This window comes from Centrocercus urophasianus, unplaced genomic scaffold (genome assembly GCF_019232065.1).
Source record: "Centrocercus urophasianus isolate 14NV4802_14NV808 unplaced genomic scaffold, USGS_Curo_1.0 seq_11, whole genome shotgun sequence".
In the NCBI taxonomy this organism is placed as follows: domain Eukaryota; kingdom Metazoa; phylum Chordata; class Aves; order Galliformes; family Phasianidae; genus Centrocercus; species Centrocercus urophasianus.
The window spans coordinates 31,329,689-31,356,235 of record NW_024884253.1 but is presented as its reverse complement, the minus strand read 5'-3'; the positions used below and the strand labels follow the sequence as shown (position 1 = coordinate 31,356,235).

Here is a 26,547-nt window from a genome sequence, read left to right as displayed (position 1 = left end):
TGCCACCCTCACTCCAAACAGCCAGTAAGAAACAAAACGAGACCATTAGCTCTACCCAGAGGTTCCCTCACCAAAGCTGAACTCGTCTGGCATGCACTCCTGAAGCACAGCCAAGAATTTCCTGTAAGCCATAGCTGGTTATTTTCTTTTTCAGGAAAAAAAATGGATCTGGTAATAATAAGGGCCATCCAGGTGACCTGTATCATAACAGATATACATCTGACATGGTATGTGTACATGGTTCCTACACCTTAATGTTATCACAGATTAATACTTAAGTGCTTTTTTTACTCTAAGCATTATACCCTCCTAGCCTGTGTACTTTGTGAAGAATGACTGCTTCCTATCAAATGAAAATTAATGCACATTTTGACAGAACAAAGATATTATGTCTCCACATTTGCAAAACATTACCTGATGCATAAATTTTGTATGGCTTAACATGTTATTAACAGTACTTTAAATGTTATGTTCTTTTTTATTTTAACATGTATATCTGAAAATAGCCCCTTTCAAATTGACTTGCAGTAATGTCTTTAAAAGCAAACTTTATACATAATTTGCTGCACATACAATTATCTGAGTAAGTTGCATAGTTTAAACAATTTTAGTTGTGCTTTGTAGCAGAACTCACAGTAATTACTCATCTCTTAAAAATACTACTTGCAGATGTGAAAGATGATACATTTAAGCATTTTTGTGACATCTAGACATTAACAATATGAGTTTTTGTCACTCTTCCACTGACTTCTGTTGTTTTCCATCCTTACACTGATATTAGATAGGGCATGGACATTTAATGGACACAGCTGAAATAATTACAAACGCAATTTTTAAAACTCCATTGTCAGGAAGGGAGAATTAAGAACTTGGGTTGGTTTGAGGTATCCAGCCCTCAGGAACATACTATGGTTGTATGCATTAAGCTTTGTTGGTTTTACCATGTGTTCCATTTAGATTAAAAATAGAAGGCACAGGTGTTTTACAAGGCGCCATAATTAAGTCAACCAACAAAATTAAACATTACATTACCAAGCCAGGGGTCTATATCTCAGCAGTGACTTCTTCCAATGCATTTTCATTTGAGGAATTTATTGCTTCTGAAAAGGGGCCAGGGTATGTCTGTGCTATGCAGTTCATTCCTTGTGCCATACCAATGTCTCCTCGAGAACTGAAGGTAGGGCAGGATCTAGTCCGTGCATAGTTTTGTTGGAGTCCAGCTTGGCCAACCATCTCACTCACAGTGTTCACCGGCGAAGCCCTCCATCTTTGTCTCTGTAGTTGCTCTTCTTTACACTTAATGGAGTACCAGGCCAGAAAAATAAAAAAGAATCCTACAAACTTGAGAGCAGCAGCCAACCCAAAGTAGACAAAACGAAATGAGGTGACATCGTATTCCCAACAAGATCCTTGTACGCCACAATCCTGTTGCCAAAGCATGCATGTGGTATCAATAACAGCCCCAAAATAAATTGGAGTGGGAATGTAAGCTGAAATAAAAATAGCAACAGCATTAATACGTGTTAGCAGATAGAGGAAGACTTCCAAATAAACTATGTATGCATGTAAGCCAAACAGGTGTAGGTCAAGAAGTTCCGAGATTTCTACTGCTCTATTCTTCCCACCATTAGTACTTATCCCACTTAGGAACACCATATAAGTGACAGTGTTGAAGTAAAGACAGCGCAGCAACATCTTACAACAGCTACTGCTCCACTCTGTAGAGCCCAGCCAGCTCTTCATGAACTATTTGTCCCCCCAGAGAAACTCCAGTGCTCTCAGGAAATAAAATCAGCAGGAAAAAAAAAAATGAGATGTTATCTCCACAGCATTACTCGTTGAACATCCATTACCCATAAGCTGGGAAAGAGCAGATTGCTGCTTTAGATTAAGGAGAAAAAGCCACAGAAAATTGCAAAACATTTCTCTTACCGAAGAAGGATGGAAGTAATAAGACCACTAGAGTTTCAATATCTCTTTTGAAGGTATCTTCCTCAGAAACCGAATTTAACATCTAAAATTGCCAGACCCTTAAATGCTCTGTTTTCCCTGGAAATATGACACCTTTAAGATGAGTCAGAAAGGGCCTTCCTCAAAGAAAACTGTTGCCTTACTGACCAGATGCAGCCACGAGTACTTTTCCTCACGTTATCACATAGAATAATCACCGCTTGTTCTATTCACTACTATATTGCTTGCTCCATTCATTATATACTATTTGGTAGTAGCTGAACACCAGAACCAGTTGGGATTTTAGGAGTTCAAGAGGATGAGCACTGGCACTTCATCTTCTTTTCCAAGTAATTCCAGTTTCTGTCCTCGAATACGCAATATTATTTATGGCAGAGGAGAAGGACTGAAGACAGACACAATCCTGCTATGGACATGTTTAGAAGACCAAAGTTGTTCTTGCTATGTCATCTAACTGGATCAAGAAATTACCAATTGTTGTCAAAAGAAAATATTAGTTTGTCAAAAACCAAATCATGTCAGGTAGGGTTTTTAAATAAAACTTGAAACTGTTAAAATACTTCTTTCTGGGACAAAAATATCATTCCAGAATGTCAATAATAAAAATAAATGTTTTAAATACATTCTCAGTGACAACATTTTCAGAAGCTATTAATTCTAAGTTCCTAATACAATCAGCCAGGTCATTAGTGGCATATTTATGGAATTTTAGTACTTTAATGTTACATTTAAGGCATCACAAACCTTTTGGAAACTCTGCGGTTTCTGTGAAAGCTTAGTAGCTACATGACTTACCAAGAGTTCGTAATAGAACAAACTGCATTCCTAGTGCAAAGGGCCGTTCCCCATCTTCCACAGACCTAGCAGACAAAAATAAACTCCTTTACAAACTAGTCATCATAGTCACTGTGGACTGTTCTGACTTTACATCCTGGATTTTTTTCTGAGCTATAATAAATTTTTGTCAACATCCAAACAGTCTGGCTAAACATTCTTCCATTTCAACATAAGCAATATGAGATTCCTTCCAATAGTTAAAAAAAAAAAAAAAAAGTCAAGCTTTCAAAGCACTGCATGCACAGTAGTGATATTTCACAATGCCTCAACAATTTCAGTAAATCACAAGTTATTTTTTAAATCTTAACCAAAATATCTGAAATTCAGATAGGCAACTTGTAGTGACACTGGAATAGAAGATAAAGAACAAACAGAAAAACTGCAGTCAGATAGTCAAGCTTTTCAAGCCAAGAACTCAGCCAGAAACTGAAAAACCAGAGAAATAACTTGGGCCACAAATCTTGGACCAACGTGCTGTGCACAGTACGTGGCACTGCTGTTCCGTGGACTAGGGGGAGGGAGGCGTTCTCTTCTTCAATGAGCATCACAAATTCTGCTGAATATTTCCCTTATGTATCTCACTAAAGTGAAGCTCTCTGCAATATTAATGTTCACTGGTTGCAGTTTACCTTTCCATAACTGCAGCACAGTGACAATGTGTTCTTATTGTTCTTACTGTGCAGGTGGAAAAGTCAGAGAAGGAACACAAGTCCGAGGTATCCAAATGACAGTGGAATATCAAGGTGGTATGTTTTTATTTGTTCTCTCTATATATGGTCTAGAAATTGTTGGACATTTCTTGTTTCCCAAAGTGCATTATCATGCAAATATTCTAAATTCTTCTGACACAGACACTGGTGACAGCAAGCACAGCAAAAATACATACGTGAGCCCATATCTTTGTTCCTACCTGAGTGTCACTATGATTGCTGATGGCTGGGCGCACGCTGTAATAAGGGTCACTATGAAGAGAAATATCAGGAATGGGATAAGTGTGTTGCAGGTTCGATCGCACTTCCCAGAAACAGCATAGCCGTTCTCATTCAGGTAGGTTTTGACAATGACCAGCCGGAGCTGGCTGCGCTGGCCCACTGTCGGCGGGGTGATAACCTGGCGGCTTTGGACACAGGCGCACTCTGTGTAATTTCTTACCTGGGGAGAGGGGAAATGGGAAACAGAGAACATTTCCACATGAAAACTCATGTGAGAAAGACATGGTATGTCCTACGTAACCTTCACAGCAAGCATCAAATACTTCCCAATCAGGGTTCTACAGTCTCCAGCATCATGATCCCAGGTACAGTCAAAATTACCACTCTGAGAGGTTTCAAAGCTGGCCCAAATATCCCATAATAGATCTGCTTTCCCATTGCTCATAACTTCCACTAGTTCATAGAATCATAGAATGGCCTGGGTTGAAAAGGACACAACGATCATCTAGTTTCAACCCCCTTGCCATGGGCAGGGTCACCAACCACCAGACCAGGCTGCCCAGAGCCACATCCAGGCTGGCCTTGAATGCCTCCAGGAATGGGGCATCCACAACCTCCTTGGGCAACCTGTTCCAGAGTGTCATCAGCCTCTGTATGAAAAACTTCCTCCTAATATCTAACCTAAACCTCCCCTGTCTCAGTTTAAAACCACTCCCCCTTGTCCTATCACTATCCACCTTTGTAAACAGCCATTAGGCAAGCAACAGTTAGGCAAGCATTTATAAAAATAAGAGTTTGTGAGAACTTTGCAGAAAGAATTCAATCACTTCTAACAAGGATGCTGGAGGAAAAGATCAATTCTGGTATATTATCAAAACTATGAGGAAACAACCTTTAAGCAGTACTGACAATAGCATATTCTGGAATTTGGCAGGCTGTTCACTGTCATCTGCAGGAGGTATCTTCTGCTATCTCTATGGTATAACCTATCTAGACTTGGATAAAGAGCAGAAAGCTGTGTTTCACACATGGAACTCAGAAACTTTCAGCTGAGTGTGGAGTGTGGATATGGATGGGATGTGGACAAGAGGAAAAACAGAATAAGGTGAACAGAGAGAATTAAACAGTGATATTGGAAGACACGAGGGATTCTTGAATGGACAAGAGTTGAAAATAGCATGAAAAGATTGTGCAGTAAACTGGCATTTCAAAGGCAAAGAATAGTGCGATCAGAGCCATATGAGGAAAAGCTAGGTCAGAAATAGGCTCTCATTACATCTTTTCTACTACAGTTTTTTAATGGCAAAAGTTTGTGTGGTGACTGAGAATATTCCTGTGTTAGGGAAGCAAATCAGTGCACACATAACACTAGAGGCTTTGATTTTTATGTTCATAAGTGTAGGACCACATATGCACAGAATCTACATTACAAGACCATCTTAATATTGCAAATTTAAGCACTCAGACATCAGGAAATAACCGAATTAGGGTTGCCTGTCAACTTCAATTTATACTCTTATTCACAGCTGTGTTACGGCAGCACCTTATTTTTATTTTTTTCCATGGGATTTAGCTGAACATCCTAATGAGAATTTATCCAGTATTTTACTACACATTTTTAAAATATGATCCCAAGCATTCTTCTCTTCATGCTAATAGAACTCTACTACAGAGCAGCTCATATTTCATATGGATTTTTTTTTTAATCAAACTCATCATGATAGCTTAACATTTTCAAAAAGGTGTAATTTATCTTCAAAACAGCTGAGATGAGGCACTGATGGTTTTATCTCTATTTTGTAGCTAAGTAATTGAAACAAATAAAAAGTTTCAGAAATGTGAGTGGCAAATTTAAGGGAACAAAGATCCCTTTCTTCTAGAATATTTTTCCTTATATATAACTTACTATTTCCTAAACACAACTTTTTTCTGCCTTCAGATAAAGATTTAGGCACTCAGTGCTTCTGCAGAAGACACTTCTGACTACTGCTCATGCTGATCATCCAGAATATGAAGAATAAAAAATTAATCACCAACTGGGATAAATTTTTGAGTGACTTGCCCAGTATTGCTTAGGAATGGAAGCAATAACAGAATCCAGTTTCTTAGGTTCTTCGTTTCAAGGTAGCTCTCCACTGTCTAAAACCACAAGTATTTGTTTCCTTCCTACATTCTTCATCTTAATCTCCTTGTTGCTTCCAAATAGGCCTCCTACAGAAAACAGTCTTCTTTAGTACACAATCTTCGCTCATCATCAGAGAGACCAAGTTTGTGCACTGAGACAGAGATCTTATACATGAGAAATTCTGGAGTTTACATAAACCAGTTCTGAATTCCACATGGGCATCCTTTTGCCTAATTCCAATTTTTAAGTGGCTAATTTTGAAAGCATTATATTCTATAAGCTTAAATCCTGATGTTATACCATAGCAACATTTTGTGTGCTATAGAGCGACCTAAGCTTGTAGACATTTCTAAAAGCATTCTACATCAAACATTATTTTCTCAAGAAATGTATTTTCCTACTCAATTCTTTTTTCCACTGTCAACCTTCAGGTGATGAAGGATCTTCTCTTAAACCATAGTAGAAAACAGTGTGTTTCAAAATCTGTGCTAAAGAGTACAAATTACCAACGTACTTCCCTATTAAATGAGTTATTAGCATCAGTTTGATATCAGGTAAATTGTAGCCTAGATTACACAACTGGGCCAAAGGAACTTTCTACTACAGACTAGGAAGACATTCAAAATGAAAATAAAAACAAAATAAAAATAAAAACAAACAAAAAAACCCACTGTTCTAAGTTTGTTCTAAGTGGAATCTACACAGGAACCTGCATTTATGAAACATTATCCAGTCAAACTTGAGATAGGGAAATGCTCGTGTTCATAGGCTGGCTCAGAACAGCAAATCAGCAGACTGATACGTTATAAATAAGCTTTTTGGAATGTACAATCAAGCCCTCAGAAGATCAATGTTTACATTACTTCCTGTCTTTCTTAATGATTTTTTTTACAGTTCCGTAACAGAAAAATTCAAGGGTTTGCCTTTCGTATTAAATGAGCATATAAATACCACTCTTTTGTTTGGAGGGTCAAATTGTACCTTTCAGTCCAGTATACTGCAAGATTCCCATGGTATAACTTTATCAGCAGGATGCCTCTCCCCAGCCCAGCATAACTGAAAGACTGGGCTGTAATGGATAATGCATATCCAAGAGAGAAAGTGGATTATTAACATCCTTTAGTTTCTGGTTACATGGGTTCAAAGGTAATTATATACCATGAAGGGGTCTGGAGAGGGACAGGATGAGGGCAAAGCTGCTTTACAAGAGCAGAATAAATGGGCAGTCTTTATTTACCAACACAAACAAAAGACCTATCAATGCACTAGTGCAGGTGGTACAACCACTAACGTGAAACAAGGAGCCCAGCACAAACAACAGTGGCTTTCAACAGGCCATCATAAAACTTACAAAGGAGTTTAGAACATTTTCCAATTACCAGAAAAGTTAAGTTCTTCCTTCCATTCAACGAGGAAACGACAACAACAACAAAATACACAACTACTATTAAAAATAACATTGACGAACTCGTGAAAAGACTGCATGCTTCAAGGACAGATGTTGGCTCTAGAAACAGAGCAGTCTTCAATCTGCTCCAGTCCTGATGGGCCACTCATGTTTGTAGGTAGGTGGGTGAAGGACTTACCCCTGTACTATGGTTTCCACCATTGATGCAGCCAGCCAGGCAAGGATTAAAATACGTTATTCCATCTGATCCACAGACAGGCTCATACTCATGAATTTTACATCCACAGTTCACATTACAGCTCCCAGTGAGATTCCTGTGGGCCATGGCAAGAGTGGGACTGAAAAAAGGAAAAAGAACATGCTAGTAGAGCAAGCACAGGTATTCTGCTGTTCAGAGGAGAAAACATCCTACTCATTAACACTGGAACTTACACTTGATGATTACAGAAAGACTGCATTAACCCTAGGTCATATGCTTGATTTGAAAAATTATTTGCTCAGGTGAAAGCCTTAGATATCTCTGCCAACAACTGAAAGAACAATATAGAAGTAATTCCAAAGTTTAAACCTTGTACATCATTTGTGTGAGTGTTGTATTTTATTCTCCTTATTTTTCCTTTTAAGAGTTAAGACATTTTATACAAGGTGAGCTGCAGCAATTTGCTGTTGATTAGTAGAGAAGAGCCCAGTGATGAGATGTGAGCATTATGTGAACTAATTAGCCATCTCTTCCCACATACCAACTGCTCCAGAAAGGTAATGCTTGTATTACTGATATGCACAGTTGAAAAATACAACAATCTCCCTGATCTTCTACATATGGAAGATCCCGATGCTATTACTAAACATCTCGAAAACAGCCACTATGCCATCTCCCTGGACTTTTCCCCGAGATACAATCAAAGCCCAACTTTCAGAGTTCTCTCACAAAGAGTGTAGCTGTAAGCTCAGAACCAGTGAGTTCCAGTGTGCAGCTCACACCTAGAATGGAGAGTCTGTCAAAAAAAATCTATCCCACTGTGGCACTGCTTTACCAGCGCTACCGCAGCAGCTCAATCCAGAAGTGGCACAGGCAGTAATAGCAGAATCCATACGCATAAGATCACAGATTCATTGTCATCAGATTCATCATCAGATGTTAAAAAGTACAGTGGTCAAATGCTACTTTTTGCTACTTGTAGAAAGAAATCAGCTCTGCTTACAACTGATGGTCAGATGGCACTAACAGAGGTTTTGATTTTTTGATTCCAGTTCACAAAGTGGGATGGTGATCAATTCCTCCACCTGCTGCCTGGTCCACCACATCATTCCAGCTCTGCCTAGAACAACTCCCAATTCACTCTCAAACTGCCAGCTCTCGGAACAACTACTAGGAGAGTGACCCAGCTGCTTCCTGCCCTGAAGCAATGACCATGGTGGCAGGGGAATTTTAATGCTTCTGGGTATGGTGAGGGCTTGGAATGCAAAGCAAAGGTCAAGAAAGTCTTTTACAGTGAGGATGGTGAGGCACTGAGACAGCTTGCCCAGAGATGTGGTAGATGCTCTTTCTTGGAGACATTCGAAGTTAGGCTGGGCAGGGCTCTGAGCAACCTGATCTAGCTGTAGATGTCCCTGTACATTGGGGGGGGAATTGGACTAGATGGCTTTGAAAGGTTCCTTCCAATTCTAAGGATTCTGTGATTCTATGAGGAAAAACATTAGCAGACATATCAACCTCACTGAAAGAGAATAATAAAACACCTACATAAATTCATATACAGATCCTGGTAATATACTAACAAAGTTCAAAAAAAAAGTTAAAGAAAGGTAAAGTGGATACTCATTGTTTCTTCATAAATTAAAAATAGACTGTAACAATTAGAATCAGTGTAAATATATGAGTTCCAGTGTGCTGGATGCAAGGTGTCCAGTTTGTCTTACTGGGTTTTTCCCAGACATTAGAATATATTAATGAAAATCTACAACTTCAGGAGAACAATACCTTCATCAGTGGTAAAGGGGGCTGCAGGTACCATCCTACCCTCTCCTGTGTTCTGAGCGCAATCCAACCCAGAAGACCTGAACTTCTGTCAGAAATGGCAGTTTGGCCCTTTTAAACACAAAGTAGATACTGAGCTCCATTAGGGCACGGGTATTAGCATATGTGCTGTAAGCAAAACTCTTGCCCTGGGAATTATGTTGGTATGCATAGCATCCACACCAGGCACTGCAGTGCAATACTGGATTAACTGTGCTGCCCTGTTTGCCCTGCTGTTGGTATTGCTCAATGATGCCACAGAGAGGCCATTGCTGTTTCAAGCCAGCTCAAGTGTCTTCTCTAAACAGAACAGTAGGTATCCGGAGGATGTTTGCACCTCCTCAGCCATGCAGGAGTTGAACAAGAATCTGAACTGGTTTGGGGGCTGCTGTTTGCTTACCTTAGCTCTCTAATACTCAGCTACAACAGCTGTAAAGGCAAACAGCTACCATCAGACTTACTGTTTCCCAGCAACACTGTGGACAATAAGGGATGTTCTTCTGCTCCCATCTTCCATACCCAAATAGATCAGAGGCTTGGCTCAGGAACACTCCACACATAATGCTTGTTATCCATGTTATTTGTCACCTCACCTCCCATCATCAGTGATGCTAAGTGGTACGACAGCTGCTTAGTAACTTCCACCTGATTCGTTTCTAATGTATTTAAACACTATTTGCTCTTGCTGAATATGCTTGTCTTTCCAGCTGTGCACTTTTGCAGCTGATCTAATGTTGCTAAGTACCTTTTAAATATTTATTGACTGTCTACTGATTACACAAATCAGGTCCACAAATTTAGCTCTTGGAGCTACTTTGCACTTTGTGGTCTAGTTGGATGTTAACCAAAGCCTTTCTGAGTGTTTTCTTCCTCGTCCATAAACAAACAAGGTACAGTTTTAGAAACGTTGCAGCTTGAGCAGGAAATTAAATATCCAGGACTGATACTGTCTCTGTTGCCTTCCCAGCTATCAGCTGAAACCTGTCTCATTATATCATGCTGGATTTCAGAAAGCAATATGAAGCAACATGTCATACACCACCAGGCAGATTTTTCCAGTAATTTCCCAACAGAACTTTTTGTCTGGTGGAAAACATTCAAATCGCCAAAATATTTCCCATGAACATACTGACTTCAGCAATGATGTGACAGTATTTTATCACAGAAACAGGAGAAGCAGCATTTTTGGATTTTGACAAGCTCCTTGGCAGCCTGCTGAGCTGGATGTCCCAGATGCCTAAATATTTGGGGTAAGCAGAGCTTCCCAACCTGTGTGCAGGAAACCCTCGTGATGATGCCCTGGCTTCCAGCTTGTGGACAGGACCAAGGGCATATGAGGCTGCCAGGAAAGGCACAGCTCAGATTCCCCTCTCCAGCCTTTCTCACTCCGTAAAATGCATTCTTCTGACCTCTTATCCCTTCTCATTAAAGCTGTCTCAGCAGTAGATGATTTTTGGGCTGCTTCCCAGTGGCTCCGCTTACATAGTCCACTCACTTGAGCTGCATTGCTAAATATTACTATGACACACAGGTTAGGAAATCAGCTTAAAAATAAAGGTGAATGAAATCAGGCATGCAAGAAATTAGAAGCATGAACCCGGAAACTGAACTGAGAGTGCTGTGAAAATTTAATCTTAGGGACTTCTTTATTTTGCCGGAAAGAAGATTTAACTTTACAGATACGCAAAGCAAATACGTTCAACTTAATAACAAGTTACTGCAAGCTGTGTCTCCCCAGCTTTCATCACCTCTTGTACAAATAAATTACAGTATGGTTTATTTTGGGTATTTGCTTGCCTTTTTTTTTTGCTGCTTAAAACAAATGCCTTGTGTAAAAAGAGATTTTTTTAATTCTCTCTAGAATGTGTAATAGAAAAAAAATCAGCCATTAGCTGTTTCAAAAAGCTCATTAGTAGACATTTTTAAGAGTCTTTTCATCTTTATTACCTTCAGTCTTCATCCACTGTTCATTCCTCTTTTAATGATCGGAAACTAATGAAGGACTACAGATGCTGAAGACTTGAAATCTCTACTGACAAATATGCATGTAACCCCATTTCCACCATGTATCATCTGCTATATAGCAGCACACATTATGACAGATCTCTGTGAATACCTTTCCCACTAGTAGAAGCACATATTTTCACATCACTAAGCTGAACCAGCATCTTCTGACACTAGGAGGCTGCCTACTTTCACCAAAGGAAAACAGAGCAGTGAGCTCTGAATTGCTGCAGAGCACATCACAGATTTACCCGCACTGGTCAGAGAAAGCAGGTTCTTAAGTAAATTGAACCAGAGCTATTAAGTCCTGTTTGTGAACTGTGCCATGAAAAAAGCAGCTTACTTTCAATGCATCCACTGCAATAGATACATGGGATATATGAGGAACACCTGCCCCACTTGTGTCAGTGGCACAGATGTTGTCAACCCACAGTGCTGCTTCATCTGAGCTGCCAGAGGCATCTGTCACAGAACGACAACTGTGCATACACACACAGAGACCAGCCCCAAAATACACATTTCCAGAACTATTCTTTCAATTACAGGCAGTGACTCTGCTCTTTTCATTTAACTTGAGGTTTGCTAAACATGCAAGGATAAAACTCAATTTTTGCATTTGTTCCCTTCTCAGGGAGACTGTTCTGTGTCTCCATGACTCACTATTGGTAAAGATAATGAAGAGAAGACCTTTATTAGATGAGGCTGATGAAAAAAAAAAAAAGAAAAAAGGAACTCTCGTTCCTAACATTGTCTAAATTCTGTTCTCCTCTACAACTATTGCTCTGTGGAAGGCTTGTGGCTTTAGAATAAAGCAAGAAAAGGGAAATAATAAGGCAGGACATATGTCTGGAATCTTTAGAGCTGTGACCTGTTATTTCAGATATTCAGACTTGTCCTGAGACCCCATTTATGCTGGCAGTTTATGCACAGATGCTGGAAAAAGGTGGACCCTCATCCATGAAACTACAATCTAAATGAAATGAAGATAAACAAAACCAATGCCTGACTATCTTTTGGTAACATCTAAAAACAGAGTTGCTTTGGACATGCTTTTATTAATATTATTTGGACTGCTGCAGTAACCAACATTATCGTACACTAAGGAAATACAAACAAAAGAAGAAAATCTCTCACAATTTCTCTAACCTTAAAATTGAGCTATATGACCAAAAGAGTTAACTTGGTGGCAATGTTTTTGGTTTGGTATTGAAGCTTTAAGGCCTAGGATGTTCTGAAAGGCAGAGATCTGCAGCTTCTACTTGGCAAGCAGCTGAAATTGCAGCAATGAAGCAAATTTTGTGTAGCTGTCAAACAAGGGACCCTCTCACTGCGTTAGTTGGATTCCTTCTTTGTTGTCATTGTTCTGATCCAATTAGTCACTGATTCTAAATTAAGAGATCTGATAAGTCTGAAAGAGATACAAGGGTAACAGAAACACAAACTAAGAGTACAAGAGGAAGAATTTCTCTTTTTCTTACATTAAGTGCCTCAGTAACTCAATTACATGCTTTAATTAAACTTTAATTATACTAAAATGACAGAAAGCAATCAGAAGGAACTGTTTTGATTCAATACATGCCAGAAATATGAGAGATGGGACTGAAATAATCCAGGAATCTGTCATTATGAGCTCCCTGGGAGCTTGTTTTAGTTACTTAATATCTCAAAACATGGAAAGACCAAGTCTACAAATCTCCAACGCAGCTGTTCTCTGCTATTTCCTCTTTGCCCAGCAATTGTGAGATCACACCTGGAGTGCTGGGTCTAGTCTGGGCTCTACAGCACAGGAGAGAGTTGGATGTACTGGAGAGATTCCAGTGAAAAGTCTTGAAGGTGATGAAAGGACTGGAGCACCTCTCCAGTGAGGAGAGGCTGAGGGAACTGGGGCTGTTCACACCAGAGAAGAAAAGACTCAGTGGGGGTTACAACAGCGTATAAATATATCCAAATTGAGGGTGCAAAGAGGATGGAGTCCGCGTCCTTTCAGTGGTGACCAATGCCAGGACAAGAGTTCATAGGCACAAACTGGAACACAGGAGGTTCCATCTGAACCTCAGCAAGCACTTCTGTGCTGTGCAAATAGAGACCATTCACAGATTTAGGACTTCCCATTCAGATGTTTATTATGATGCAAGAGAATGGTTGCCAGACAGCAAAGCTTGGCACAAGGCTCATTATATCAAATATCAAACACACCCTCAGAGACAAGGCTGAGGAACTGAACAACAGATTCTGAAATGCTGAGATGTATAAAGCAGAGGTGCCCTTGACCTTCCTCATAGCAGAACTGCTGATGACACCAACAACAGAAAAACTGCTTGTCTCCAGCATAAAAAAGCACAGAATTTTTGCAAATGTATTCTAATCTGTGTGCACCTCCAGGGTCCCTGAGCTGGTACAGTGAGAAAAATACTGAGTTATGAAACATTCTGAATTACGACATATCACTGCCTACATCTCTGACTACTGATTTGCACATATTTCTATGTTAACTAAAACCCAACTTATCTATCTCTTCTATACTGGCTTGTCTCAGTTCATCAAAGGAAAAAAACTACCTTTTTAAATGTAAGACAAGAAGAAAATAGAACTAAACATACTAGTCCAAAGAAGACTCCATGATATGTCTGTGCTGTATGGTATGTCTATACTGCCCAATGCAGCTGAGATCCTCAGGCTGCTGCCAGAGCAGGTAGCCCAGACATCAGACCCGGCACAATCATGGTAAGGCAGAGCATCGTGGACGATGATTTATCCTGAAACAAACCAGCTGTAGTGTTTCCCATTTCTCATCTAGGCATGCTGAACTGGCTTTGATGTCTGTACACTGAACAGCACTGGAGCTAGAGAACAAAATATCTGTTTTATTAAACCTCAAAATGAAAGCATGATTTTTTGTTACATAAAAATTACCTTCTTCGATGTTTGAGTAGAACACTTCCTTACTAAGTAAATTATATGATTGACCACAGTGAACAAAAGAATATTTGTCACATCACATTTAGGTGATTTTATAGGTGAATTTATAATTAGTGAATTTATAATTAGTACTGCTTATTTATTACCATCTTTAACCCCTTTTTATCTCTGCACTAGAAAACTTACACAGAGCTGAGGCTCCAGACATGTGAATCCTGCTTTATCACATGCTAGCAGTTCTCAGTTTCTGATGACATTAGTCTAAGCACACTGATTTTTATACTGATTTTAAAGACCTGACACACATCAGTACTTTACAAAAATCTGTAATTACTAAGTCTCATCTTTTGTACCAGTAAGAAGAATTAGATGAAGGTGGTCAAGAACTAATGTGATTATACTTGCAGAACAGCTGTGAAGAGACTTCAGTTTCAATTCATGTATTTATTACCACAGAAATGAATTAGATGCACTTACAATTCTAATCTGAATGTTACAATAACACCAGTTTTACCTGATTTTGATTTAGAAATAGATTTAAACTAAATAACCTTTTCACTGGCAGAAAACAGCAGCCTTTTCATCAACCAGACATGGACATTCTCATGTTCCACAGTTTAGTTAGTAGTTACAAAAAATTTCAGAGAATCACAGAATGGTTTGGGTTGAAAGGGACCTTAAAGACCATACAGTTAACAACCCCTTCCTGCAGTAGGGCTGCCACCCACCAGCTCAAGCTGCCTAGAGCCCCATCCAACCTGGCTCTGAATGCCTCCAGGGATGGGGCACCCACAGCTTCTCCAGACAAACTGTTCCAGTGCCTCACCACCCTCTGAGTAAAAAATTCCTCCTAGTATCTAATCTAAATCTCCTCTCTTTTAGTTCAAAACAATTCCCCCTTGTTTTGTCACTATCTTCCTGTGCAAAGTTGGTCTCTCTCCTGTCTATAAGCTCCTTGTAAGTACTAGAAGGCTGCAATGAAGTCTCCCCAGACCATTCTCCTCTCCAGACTGCACAAGTCCAGCTCCCTCTGCCTTCCTTCTCAGGAGTGGTGCTTTAGCCCTCTGATCTTTGCTTCTTCTGGACCTGTTTCATTAGCTTTGTTGTGCTGGCACCCCAGACCCGGACACAGTACTCCAGATTGGGCATCAGGAGTGAAGAGTAGATGGGGAACAATAAAATTTACATTTCATTTCTTAATAATTTTCCTTTCTTCATCTATTCCCCCAGGCTGACAATAAACATCACCAGACAATGGACAATCAAGGCGTTCTATTCCCATTTTCTCTGTTTTCCCTATTCTCAGACCAGGATTCATCATCTATGCTACTCCACTCCAGAGCTAGCCCTTTGGCATCAAGCTTTCACTCTAGGTTATTAAGAAAACTAATGAGCACACAAGCTTTCCATCAGCTCATGGCTTTCTCTTGCTCCTTGCCCTACGATTATCATTTGACAGCAACTCAGTAACACACAGCATCAGGCAATGCAAAATACTCTTTGTGTAAACTGTCCTATTCTCTCCTTCCCTTGCTTCCCATTCATCTTCTGTGTTTTTCATTTGGTTTCCTCACTGCCCTAGTTTAGTTCTTTTTCATCCATCTGATCATCTATTTTCCTGCCCTACATTTCTCCCAGTCTCTTCCAATCCTCAAAATTATACACGCAATTTGGGAGAGCTTTGAAAGCAAGACATTCAAATGACTTTGATACCCAACAAATAGTCTTATTTAACAGGCAAACACTGTCTCAGATGTAGAAGCAAAGTGAAAAACACTGCTTCAGATAGGTTTGCACTCTTCAAATTCTTAGTTTGTTCCTTTTTTTAAGCTATATGAAGAAAGGAATTTTAACAAGAAGTTAATGTGCTTAATAAGAAAGTTAAAAACATTCATGATCAGGATTCCTTGAAACTACTTTCTAGGGAGATAATATTCTCACAAATTTTACTACACTTTCTTGCTTCCAAATATCCCTTTTCATTTTTCTTGATGTCATAGACTAAATCCCTCACTCCCACTATCTTCCCACATCTGTATCTTATTTTTCCTGACAGCCTTTTTTAAAGGTTATATTCAGGTCAGCATCCCTGGCAAGAAATGGATGGTGTTTGTACAACTTGTAAGTTCAGAAGCAATGCACACCACTAACATCAATGGCATATGCCCAAGAAGACTGAAGACCTAAGGTATTAAACAAACCTATTCAGAAATAAACATTACAATCTCTTTAGTATTTTCACAATTTTCATAAACAGAAAGCATTCTGAAACACTAAATTCTGAGCAATGTATACAGCATATTAGTGTTTTCCTTTGAAAATTGCTGAAGTCCATTCTAACATATTTTCCCATCCATTAGAGAGGTGAGTTATTGCATAGGCTTCATTACAAACTAGATGTAAAAAAGAAGGACCACACAGTATGTGCTCATACTATAATATCATATCCCAATTTGATTGTGCGGATTCTTCAGAACATCAGCCATCAGCAGCATTTACATTTTGTTACCAGGTTTATTGGAAAACTCCAGTGATTCAAAGGTACTTACCCAGTTGTATAAGGTATGTTTATCCCCCCTAGATTAATGCTTTCACATCCAACAATGAAGAGAGTTGAAAAACACAGCAAAGACACACCACTGCAGATCATGGCCAGCTTTGCAGACTCTCTTGCACCAAGTTTCAGTTTTTTGATAATGTAGCCACCTAGGACAATACCAACACCAGCACTTGGAACAATTATTACACCTGCCAGGAAGAAATTTGAGTGACATTAAAACAGGACCTACATAATAGAATAAATAAATAACATAGCATATATTATATAGCATAAATAATAACATAAATAGCATAAATAGCATAAATAATAACATAGTATTTGTTTAGTTCCCTAACTAGATGATTACAAATGTTGCACTAAGATCTCCATTGTCTGATTCTCTGCTAGCTAGCAAACTGAGTCAGACTTTTCTGGAGCGTTGTCCAAGAATTAATAAAAGCTTCCTTATGATATTACCAGCAGCCAAAGCACTATAAGAGAACTATTGTATTAACAAGCAGAAACATTGCTTTGTATTTATTTTAGCATGCAGATAAGGGATACACATTGCTCCTAATCACTAAAAATGTGAAGAAATCCAAATTTGGACATTCATCCTCCTCTTCCTACTCTCATGATTAAGTCCAGTAAGGCATAGATGCTAACCTAGGGCAGAACCCCTGAAGCCTGTCCACCTGGCAGCACATGCATGCAGCTGGCTGAGAGTTCTGCGTTGTGGTAGCTTGGCTCGAGTGAAACAGCGCCTTCCTACATCAGAAACCCCATTCATTTCAGTGCAACCACTCAATGTGTCAACTGATCAAACGTGAATGAAGAAATTGAGATCCTAGAATCAAACACTGTAGTTTAAGATACAAAATACGTGTCTATTAAGTTTCTGTCATTGCTGCTGCTGCTTTATGGTGGCTGTCTGGCAGTTATGTCACAGGGCTGTCCTTACTTCCCAGGGCCAGAGGTATAGTCAAGTGAGAGAATTTCTTTCAAGCTTCTCCTTGGCTTTGCTTCCCAGTAACACAAGAGAAATAAGGTCTTTGTTAATAAAGGTATTCTATATAAATACAGAATTTGAATAACTTTTGGCAGCATTGTCTAAGGAGAAAGAGCTACGTTAATTATACAAATTCTTAAAGAATTTGTCTTGTTTCTAAAGAAGCCTACAACTATTACTTCAAAATATTTTTAATAATACTGCAAAGCATTCTCATTCTCTGCTAATTTGTCTAAAGGTAAAGGAGATATTACATTTATTAAAATTTTGAGACTGTGAAAGTAAAAATAAGAGGTAAAAATAGTTGCCACCTGAATTATACTTCATCACCAATGGCATTATAAAGTGTCATTTCATGAGGAAGATTCTTAATAACAACCCTTCACAGAATCAAAAAGTCTTTCTCAAAAGAACAGAACTCAAATTTCTAAGTCCTTTGAGGAGAATTAAATTATTTTCACAGAGTTCAAAGCTGTAACCTCTCCCAAGTTTCCATGACTGAATATGAACCAGGGAAAGAAATGCCAATCCTTTTGCTGCCTCTGAAAATCTTCTCTTTAGATGAAAGTGGGAACTCACACATGTAAGCCTGCCGTGCTACAAGAAGCCCATGTGCCCACCAAACATAGACTGAAATTGCTTGTGATATCTTCTAAAACAGCTGTGTCAGATGAATCAAATTCCATTGACCAAACTTTGGCTATACCAGTTACATGAACTAAGGCCAGGTATAGGCTTACTGAATGTAATCTTTTCTATTTTTCCTTCCACCTTACATAGCTTTGAGTTTTTAACATCTTTTGGACCAGAATTTATATTTTCTGTCTTATTCTCTTGAATGTACTGGAAAAGCCTTTCATTAGAACCAACATCATGTGCATCCAGCACCTTGGCGAAACTAAACATGTATGTATTTTGTGAGGAATTAAGTTAGTGGGTCTTCCATTATGAGTCATTCTGCGCTTCTGTTTGCAGCCATCTTTTGCCACACCATGAAAAACAGAACATAAATAAGAGGAGATGAGCATGAACAAACTGTCCACCAAGGCTGCCTCTCATTCAGGAAGGCAAAAAAGTAAAGCCAAACCTACAGAAACGACATAAAGAAATATTCCTCCATGCAAACTGGCACAGGGGATGGAAAAAACTTTCTGTGGGAGAAACTTGAAGGGCAGGAGCAGATTTAGCAGCAGACAGAAGCACTCACTCCTCTCTGTGTGTCAGGAAGCCTGAGAAGTTCTTTTGCCCCAAGCTCAAATTCTTCATCCCTGCGTTCCTTTCCTCCTCTGCAGGGGATGTGAAATCAGAAGTGATATACTGTCAAAGGCACGCTGCTACTATAGTGCACTTCCAGAAGAGCTTGCAGGGCAAAGCCAAGCATGTACATCTAATCAGGACAGGCATTCTTCATTTTCAAAGCCATTTAGAAGAATAAAGCTTAAGATCTGATATAAGCCGTTGCACTGCACTTTCCTTCATTTCATAATGACAGTTTGGCTTACAGGAATTGTGCATGTGCCAAAAAATCTCCTGGGTACAGTGCTCCAAGGCAGTATCAGCTTTCAGTCAGCAATTTTCAGGCTTTGTCCTTTTTGCTGTTGTCAGGATGCTGCAGCACTTGAGGCTTTCCACAGTGGCAAAAGATGATCTTAACAGTTACTAATAGTCTGCTAACAGAAAACTGCAATATCTGCTAACAGAGCTGTACTTCCAAAGGGAATAGCATAGAGATTTTCAAAGCGATTCTGTTTGAGATACACGCTACATCTTTCCTAAAACTAATGGTAGATCCAACCTATTTGTATTCATTTTAGCAGAAGTTGCATAGGAACTCATGGTACTTCTCTAATGCTTCTCCTCCACACTCTAGAGAGACTCTGGATTTTTTCCACAAACTGTAGGTGACAAATGATTCCCATGTGTCTTACAGACTTGTCCCCCTTTCTCTTGCTGCCTTTTTTCTTCTCCTTGCACCTCACCTTCACTCCCACAACTCACTCTCCACCCCACTGCACCTTGTCAGGCGTATTATCTGAAAGAATGGAGGAACAGAGAATTAGCAATGAACAGCTATTCTGTGAGTAAGGAGAAGGCAAAAAGATGCTTAGAAAAGGAAAAGAAGAGATGGAGACGAGTGCCTCTGATGTAGCTAGGAGAGAAGGGTGATGATCTGCATGCCATAGATATGACTCTGAACAAGAATTTGGCCCCTTGCTCTAGGGAAGCTGCAGCTGAAGGCCATCCCTCTTTGCTACAGAACTGACACTCCCAAACTGAAGGAGGCATTGGATTTAGCCGCACACTGCAGCAGCAGAGGAAGTGGCACAGCTGCAAGAGCAGGGCCCCAGCAATATCAGGGCCCGGGGAGCCATCCCGATTAGGCCGTGTTGCTGGGTGCTCGGTGGTGGCAGAGACATGGGGAGAAGGGCACAGGCACCTGGGGGGAAGATGAGGAAGGGAAGGGGAGGGTGGATAAACAGATGGTCCCCAGGGAGAAAAAAAGGCTAGCACATTTTCAAGATCAAAAAGGAAGTAAAATTCACATCAAATAACAACACGTAAGAGACTTTCAAGCCACACACATCACAGTAACGCTCCTGGGTTTTCTAGTTTGCTTTTCTTGCTTTTTTTTTCCCCTACAGGCTATTAACGTATTATAAAAGGTCAGTGTCTGCACACACAAACACTGAAGAGCCTTCAAACAATTTAAATTGGTTCACACTACTAAAAAAAAAAAATATAGCAAGCATCAACAAACAGCCTGAATACCCAAACCAGTACACAAAAATGGATCAAATCACCTTTCCTAAAAGCCATGTTTTCAGTTAATTCCTATACTGATTTATTTCATCAGCCAAAGAACGACAACCCTTGCAATGTTACACTCATTGGCAATGCCTTACCAGTGTAGATGCTGGCATTGGATGCTGGGATGCCAAACTGTGACTCGATGAACTTGGGAATGAAGGTAATAAAAGCTGTAACAATGGCACTCTCAGCTGTGTATGACAAACTCACAAAAAGGAATGTCATGTTGCTTAAGATCCTGACAGCTGCCCGTGGAAGCTCTATAAAATGACAAAAATGACAAATGAATGTTATAAATAATGAGTGAAAAACAAAAGCAAATTGGAACAAAACAAATTGATTTCCTTTGAGATGGACTGTAAATAATGGCTTGCTAGCATCTGGCTCCATTTGCTGAGCGGAAGGGAGAGTGCATATTTTGCATTGCACTCTTTGCTGTTTGTTCTTACACTATCTCACTGCATTGCCTGGGGCTGCAGTCCCATTTTTCACAAACAGAACAGAGGTCTGTTTTAACAACACTGTCTGAAGAAACAGGACCTACGCAGTAACAGTAAAGAGCAGAGAAAAAGAGTAAGAAAAAGAAGAAAATCAGGAATTGTTCTGATGTCTTCTTTTGAAGTTCTCTAGGAGATAACACACAACCTGCTACTGAAACAATACTGAATTTTGCACTCCACATGAGGAAAAACAATCCCATACACCTCTGCAGCTCTCTGCTTAAAGGACCACCATTGGAAAAGTGGGATAATATTACTATAATTTGAAAAGGAAAACAAAAGATTTCAGACTACAAGTTTTTATACATGATTAAAAAATATTTGCAGTGCATGCTGACAAAGCATACTGAGAAAATGATGTCAATATAAATGAATCTCAGTGTACATTACATATGTACAACTGCACAACTCACACAACTCTAATGTTCCCAGAAGAGATAAAATAATCAATTAAAAATGAGCACATATCGTTAGCTTAAATTTAAAAACCATTCACATCTGTTGTAATTACCCTCAAATCAAATATCAAAACCCCATGAAATTCAGAACTGTCATTATAAGAAGCACTTGAATACTTCTAATCCAGTCCTATAGTGATATCAAGTTACCATCACAAAATGATGATAACTCTATTTAAGAGTTAATTTTTTCAGATTACATGGCATAATTTTTAAATAATGGTTGGGTTTTCTTCTCCTGGGGCTAATACCAAGATCACATGTTGTGTCCAACCATGACAAGTATATTCAGCCCAATAAGATCTGAGTTTTTTCATTAACTTTTCACAAGAACTGAACACTGCCTGAACCAGAGCCCACTGAAGTCAATGACACGACCATTCATTAGAAATAAACAGCTGAATAAGTGCAGAACAGCAAAACTGCTGTGTGAGAATGTTACTGATGTTAAAAGTCATCAAATCAAATCTGTGTCACTTACTCCATGGACTTCAGCAGGTTATGCATATAAAAGCAAACAGAGTTTAGACTCCTGTCATGTCAAAACTTGTTAGACTGCAAATTAGCACTGCGGTTGTCTGATTGCATCCAGTCTTAGCTTATGCCAGTTGTCAAAAATTATACTGATTTCATTGTGCAAACAGAGTTTATCATTTTAATGTAGTCAAATGCTCTCTTGCTGCCTCTATGAAGAAAAATACTAAATTTGGTGGAAATAAGTAATGAATAAATCTTATTAAGAAGCACTCATATATTTGAATCTTAACATTTTTGATCACTTACTGCTTTTTTTTTTAAATTATTATAGCACCGTTTACAATAGTATAAAAGAGAAAAAAAAGGGAAAACACAAGTATGTGGCAATACAATATCACTGTGAATATATGGGAGCTTATGATACAGCTGTACATCAGCTGAAACTGCATGAGAGTAGCAAGAACAAAATGAAACTTTATCAGTATTTATTATTAGATATAACACATTCAAAATACAAATGATCAAAATGAATCTCATTATTCAAGAGGAAATGAAAGAGAAAAAACATCAAAGGTGTAAAAAAGCATTAGTCATCAAATCTCACCAGATTTTGCTTTTATTTTGGGGTTGGATTGCGTTGGATTAGCCAGTGAGGGCACAGATGCAAAAAGAAACCAAAGAAACAAGAGCCAAGATGCTTTTGCAAAGCCTCTCATGGGGCAAGATGATGCAGTTTAAGAAAATGGCTGACACAGGACAGCTGCTGCAACATTTCCCTAGGGACGTGGCACGGGACTTATTGCCATTCCCAAGAAACGGCAGCAAGTAGTTATAATTGTGTTGTTGCCACTGGATGAAAGGAATCACAAAAGAGAGTGCCAGGATTGATTTTGCTGAAAACTGAGCTACTGAGTGTTTTGAAACATGGGCAGCAGCACTCAGCTCTCACTGTGAGATGACAGAAATGGTGGCAGTGAGACCACAAGCTAAGTGAGGCAGTTCATTACAGCAGAGCCAGAGCTAACAAATGCAGGATACCAGCCGTAAACAAACACATCTTCATCTACGAGGTCTTTTCTCTCATATGAAGAGGAATGAAGAACAAAAAGAGTAAAAACTTTGCTTAGGAAAACCAAATAAACATCTTCTAAGACTCCATGTTGGCCCCTACCGGCTTCTTTGTGTGTCAACACTGGCTGAGCAAGAATAAAATTTTCCATTTTCAGATGCAGAAAATAGATGAGACATCTCTGTTCACAGAATCACAGAATCACCAAGGTTGGAAAAGACCTACAAGATCATCCAGTCCAACCATCTACCCATCACCAATAGTTCTCACTAAACCATGTTCCTCAACACAAAATGCAAACATTCCTTGAACACCTCCAGGGTCGGTGACTCCAGCACCTCCCTGGGCAGCCCATTCCAGTGCCTGACCATTCTTTCAGAAAAGTAGTATTTCCTAACGTCCAGCCTAAATCTCCCCTGGTGCAGCTTGAAACCATTCCCTCTAGTGCTATCACCAGTTACGCAAGAGAAGAGGCTGACTGCAGCTCACCACAACCTCCAATCAGGTAGTTACAGAGAGCAGATGTTTCTTCAGCTCTACCTTCTCTGCCAAAGTTGTAGCAAATAAAATTTTAAAAAAGATACACTACTGAAAACTTTTTACAAAAGTGAAGGTGCCTGTTCACTAACAGCGAATGGCATTAGTTTCAGCCATGCTGGCATCTACTGCAATGTCTGGACTTTGTGACTATTAGGATGGTGTATGATATATATGTATAAACATAAAATTGTTATAAACAACCCAAAAATATTCAGGAAGAAAATAGCCTTTCATGTTTCAACCTCATAATAACGACCTAGCTTAGCAGTTGGTGGAAGAGTGGCTTTGAGTAAGTCTGATAAAAGGCTTTGTATAGCAGAGAGCTGTTCACTTGTGCTGGATAAATGCAGAAGAAAGACAATAGCAACTTTCAGAAGGTTGGACTCTACAGAGAGAAATGTCATTTAATTATGATGATGAACTTAGTGGTCTTTGCAGAAACGGAAAGTCTTTAGCCCAGAACTTAAAGTCCAAGATTTTTTCTAAATCCGTAATTTCAAAGGATCATAATACTTGCTAAAGTTTAGCTCTTTCTGAAAAAAATTGAACTTTGCAAGAATGTATGATTTAGAATTTTCAGTCTAAAGATACTAAAGAAATAATTAGGTAAACAACTGCAGAGCTAATGAACATTTTGCTCTGGCATTCTGATGTAGAGCTGTGCTTTCTGTTAACTCCTACTTATATTTTTCAGGGTACTAAGCACCTAGCCTAAAGGTCATTTCTAATTTGAAAACTAATTAGTTCATTTAAGATGGATTTGTACTGCTAAATAGATAAAAATTAGAGTGCCTTGGAACAAGCACAAGTTCTCTTAAACTCACGTGAAAGATTCTCCAGGGAACAGTTCTGATTATTTTAATTTCTGGCAGGAAATAAAACAGAATATGCAGCACTAACACAGACCACCTGCAGCAACTCAGGCTTGGAGCTCTTTGCGATTCCTGAACGTATAAGGAGAAGTTATTACACATGAAGAATCTGGCAAATAAAAATACTTTCATGGAATTCAGTTTTCTCTGTTTTCCTCCTACGATTACAGTAAAATCCTATGCAACAGAACTCCTGAATCTAAAAGCTTGTGATAAAAAGGCACAATAGTCTCACATCTTCCAACCACATTAATTCCAATAAGAAGCAAGAAAGATAAAATCTTTAAAGGCTCTTTGTACTATATAATCAATCATGCATTTAAACCATTTCAATGTCACATTATTTTTGCGTGACTAGCTGTAGGCCTACTCTTTCATCTCAAGGTCATTTTTAAACCTGTCAAGTTCTGATTTTTAGGAGGCCTTCGAAAACCATCTCTCATTTTTCCAAGTGTGTAGTAAAAACAAACCTCATTCTGTCATTTGAACAAATAAGTCTCTGCCAATTACATTCCTGAAACTGAAACAATCATTTAGTATGTCTGCAAATACGTTTACTCTACTGTGCAATAATTCAAATCTTAACATTTTTCTTTTTTTCTTTTTTCTTTTTTTTTTTTTTTAATAACATAGTATGTAACTAAACATGAATTGGAACCTGCCTTGCTGGACTCATTTGAGAGTCTAGTAGCACTTTTCTTCCCCTCCTGCTCTCTGAAAATATGTTATCTCTAGTCAGTATCCATTTTCTTTCACTGGAATGGTGGACCACTACTTGATTGATGGATAAGCCTATGAAAAATCTGGAAGCAATAGAATTATTTGTAAATGTTGCTCTAAACAAAACTCTGAAAGAATGGAAACAGGATTCTAATTAAAGAAAAGCATTAATTCCAACTTCAGCTCCTTTGTAATTCATTTTATTTTATTTTAGCCTGGTTCCTTTACCAGCCAAAGGTAGTAGAGTGAATACAACCGGGGGAATAAAACATCCAGCTCTATAGCACCATCCTCTTGGTGCTACAAATATCCATGGTTTTGTTTAACAGAATGGAAATTAACACTTTCAATCACATGCGACTCTTTGCTTTCCAGCAGCTTCTCAAACTCCGGCTAATGCTGCTCATCACTGCAGGGCTGTGACATTTTCTACTTTTGAGTTCTCCAGGATGACACAAGCCAGCAGCAGGGGGAGTGATGTGCTTAAGGTGAGTGGCATGGCAGGTAACCCAGCCCTTGGTCTCCTGAACTCTGACATTTAAAGGGCTCACTTGGGCACACATCCCAGCATCCCCTCCTCTTGTGCTGATTCTCTCTGACTGCTCTTGGGGCACTGGGGAAACTTCAGCTGGTTTCCTCAGGGGAGCACTTGAATACTTTACATCCCCAGGAATTTCTTTTACCTTTGGTGATATCCTGACAAGCATTATTATCCTGTCTCAAGCCCTGGTAGGGACTGACTGCGAATGGCACAACAGCTAGGAGACACAAAAGACAGACAGGGAAATTGCACGTGGGCTGGGCTTGCAGATAACATGGGTTTACTTATTGGGAGGAAAAATTAAAAATAAAATTTAAAAAGTAGAAAATGTATGGAAGTAACGCCTCTTAGTTTGGAACAGAATATTTCAGATGAGTAATATACGCATTTGCTTTATTTAAACTGCTCCTTTACCCAATTGCACAGTAAGCTTCATTATAGTGGTAAGTAAAAGGGACTGCAGAGAGTTTCCATGGTACAAAACCCTAAGGGTATCCACGTAATAAGTGAAAACAGTGCTTCTGTTTACTTAAGTTCATGATTAATCTGCATGTATGGGATTGAATTATGGCTTCTTTATCATATCTCTTCTCTGTCTCATATTATTCATACTACCTCAATTTCTCCCAGTAAGCAAAACCCTCTCTTACAACCTATTTAATGCTTTTGATACTTGCCTCAGAAGCACTCTCCTTCATATTGCTTACTTGTAACATAAATAGAAAAGATTGAATTCCTGCTCCTTGTGTCTTGAAACATGGGAAAATCAAAGGTGGATTTTTATCTGATCCCAGGTCTATG

At 39.1% G+C, this 26,547-nt stretch overlaps 1 protein-coding gene across 1 annotated transcript in view; it reads right to left on the bottom strand.

Moving 5' to 3' along the window:
• Positions 1–513: 513 nt before the first annotated feature.
• SLCO5A1 (solute carrier organic anion transporter family member 5A1) overlaps positions 514–26,547 on the bottom strand; it is a 65,993-nt gene continuing 39,959 nt past the window's right edge. The window contains exons 5-10 of the mRNA XM_042835424.1: positions 20,665–20,829; positions 16,763–16,961; positions 7,452–7,611; positions 3,719–3,960; positions 2,767–2,831; positions 514–1,490 (exon numbers count right to left, since the gene is read on the bottom strand). Of these exons, the coding sequence (XP_042691358.1) occupies positions 1,045–1,490; positions 2,767–2,831; positions 3,719–3,960; positions 7,452–7,611; positions 16,763–16,961; positions 20,665–20,829 (1,277 nt within the window). The 3' untranslated portion in view covers positions 514–1,044. The remainder of the gene's footprint in view (positions 1,491–2,766; positions 2,832–3,718; positions 3,961–7,451; positions 7,612–16,762; positions 16,962–20,664; positions 20,830–26,547) is intronic.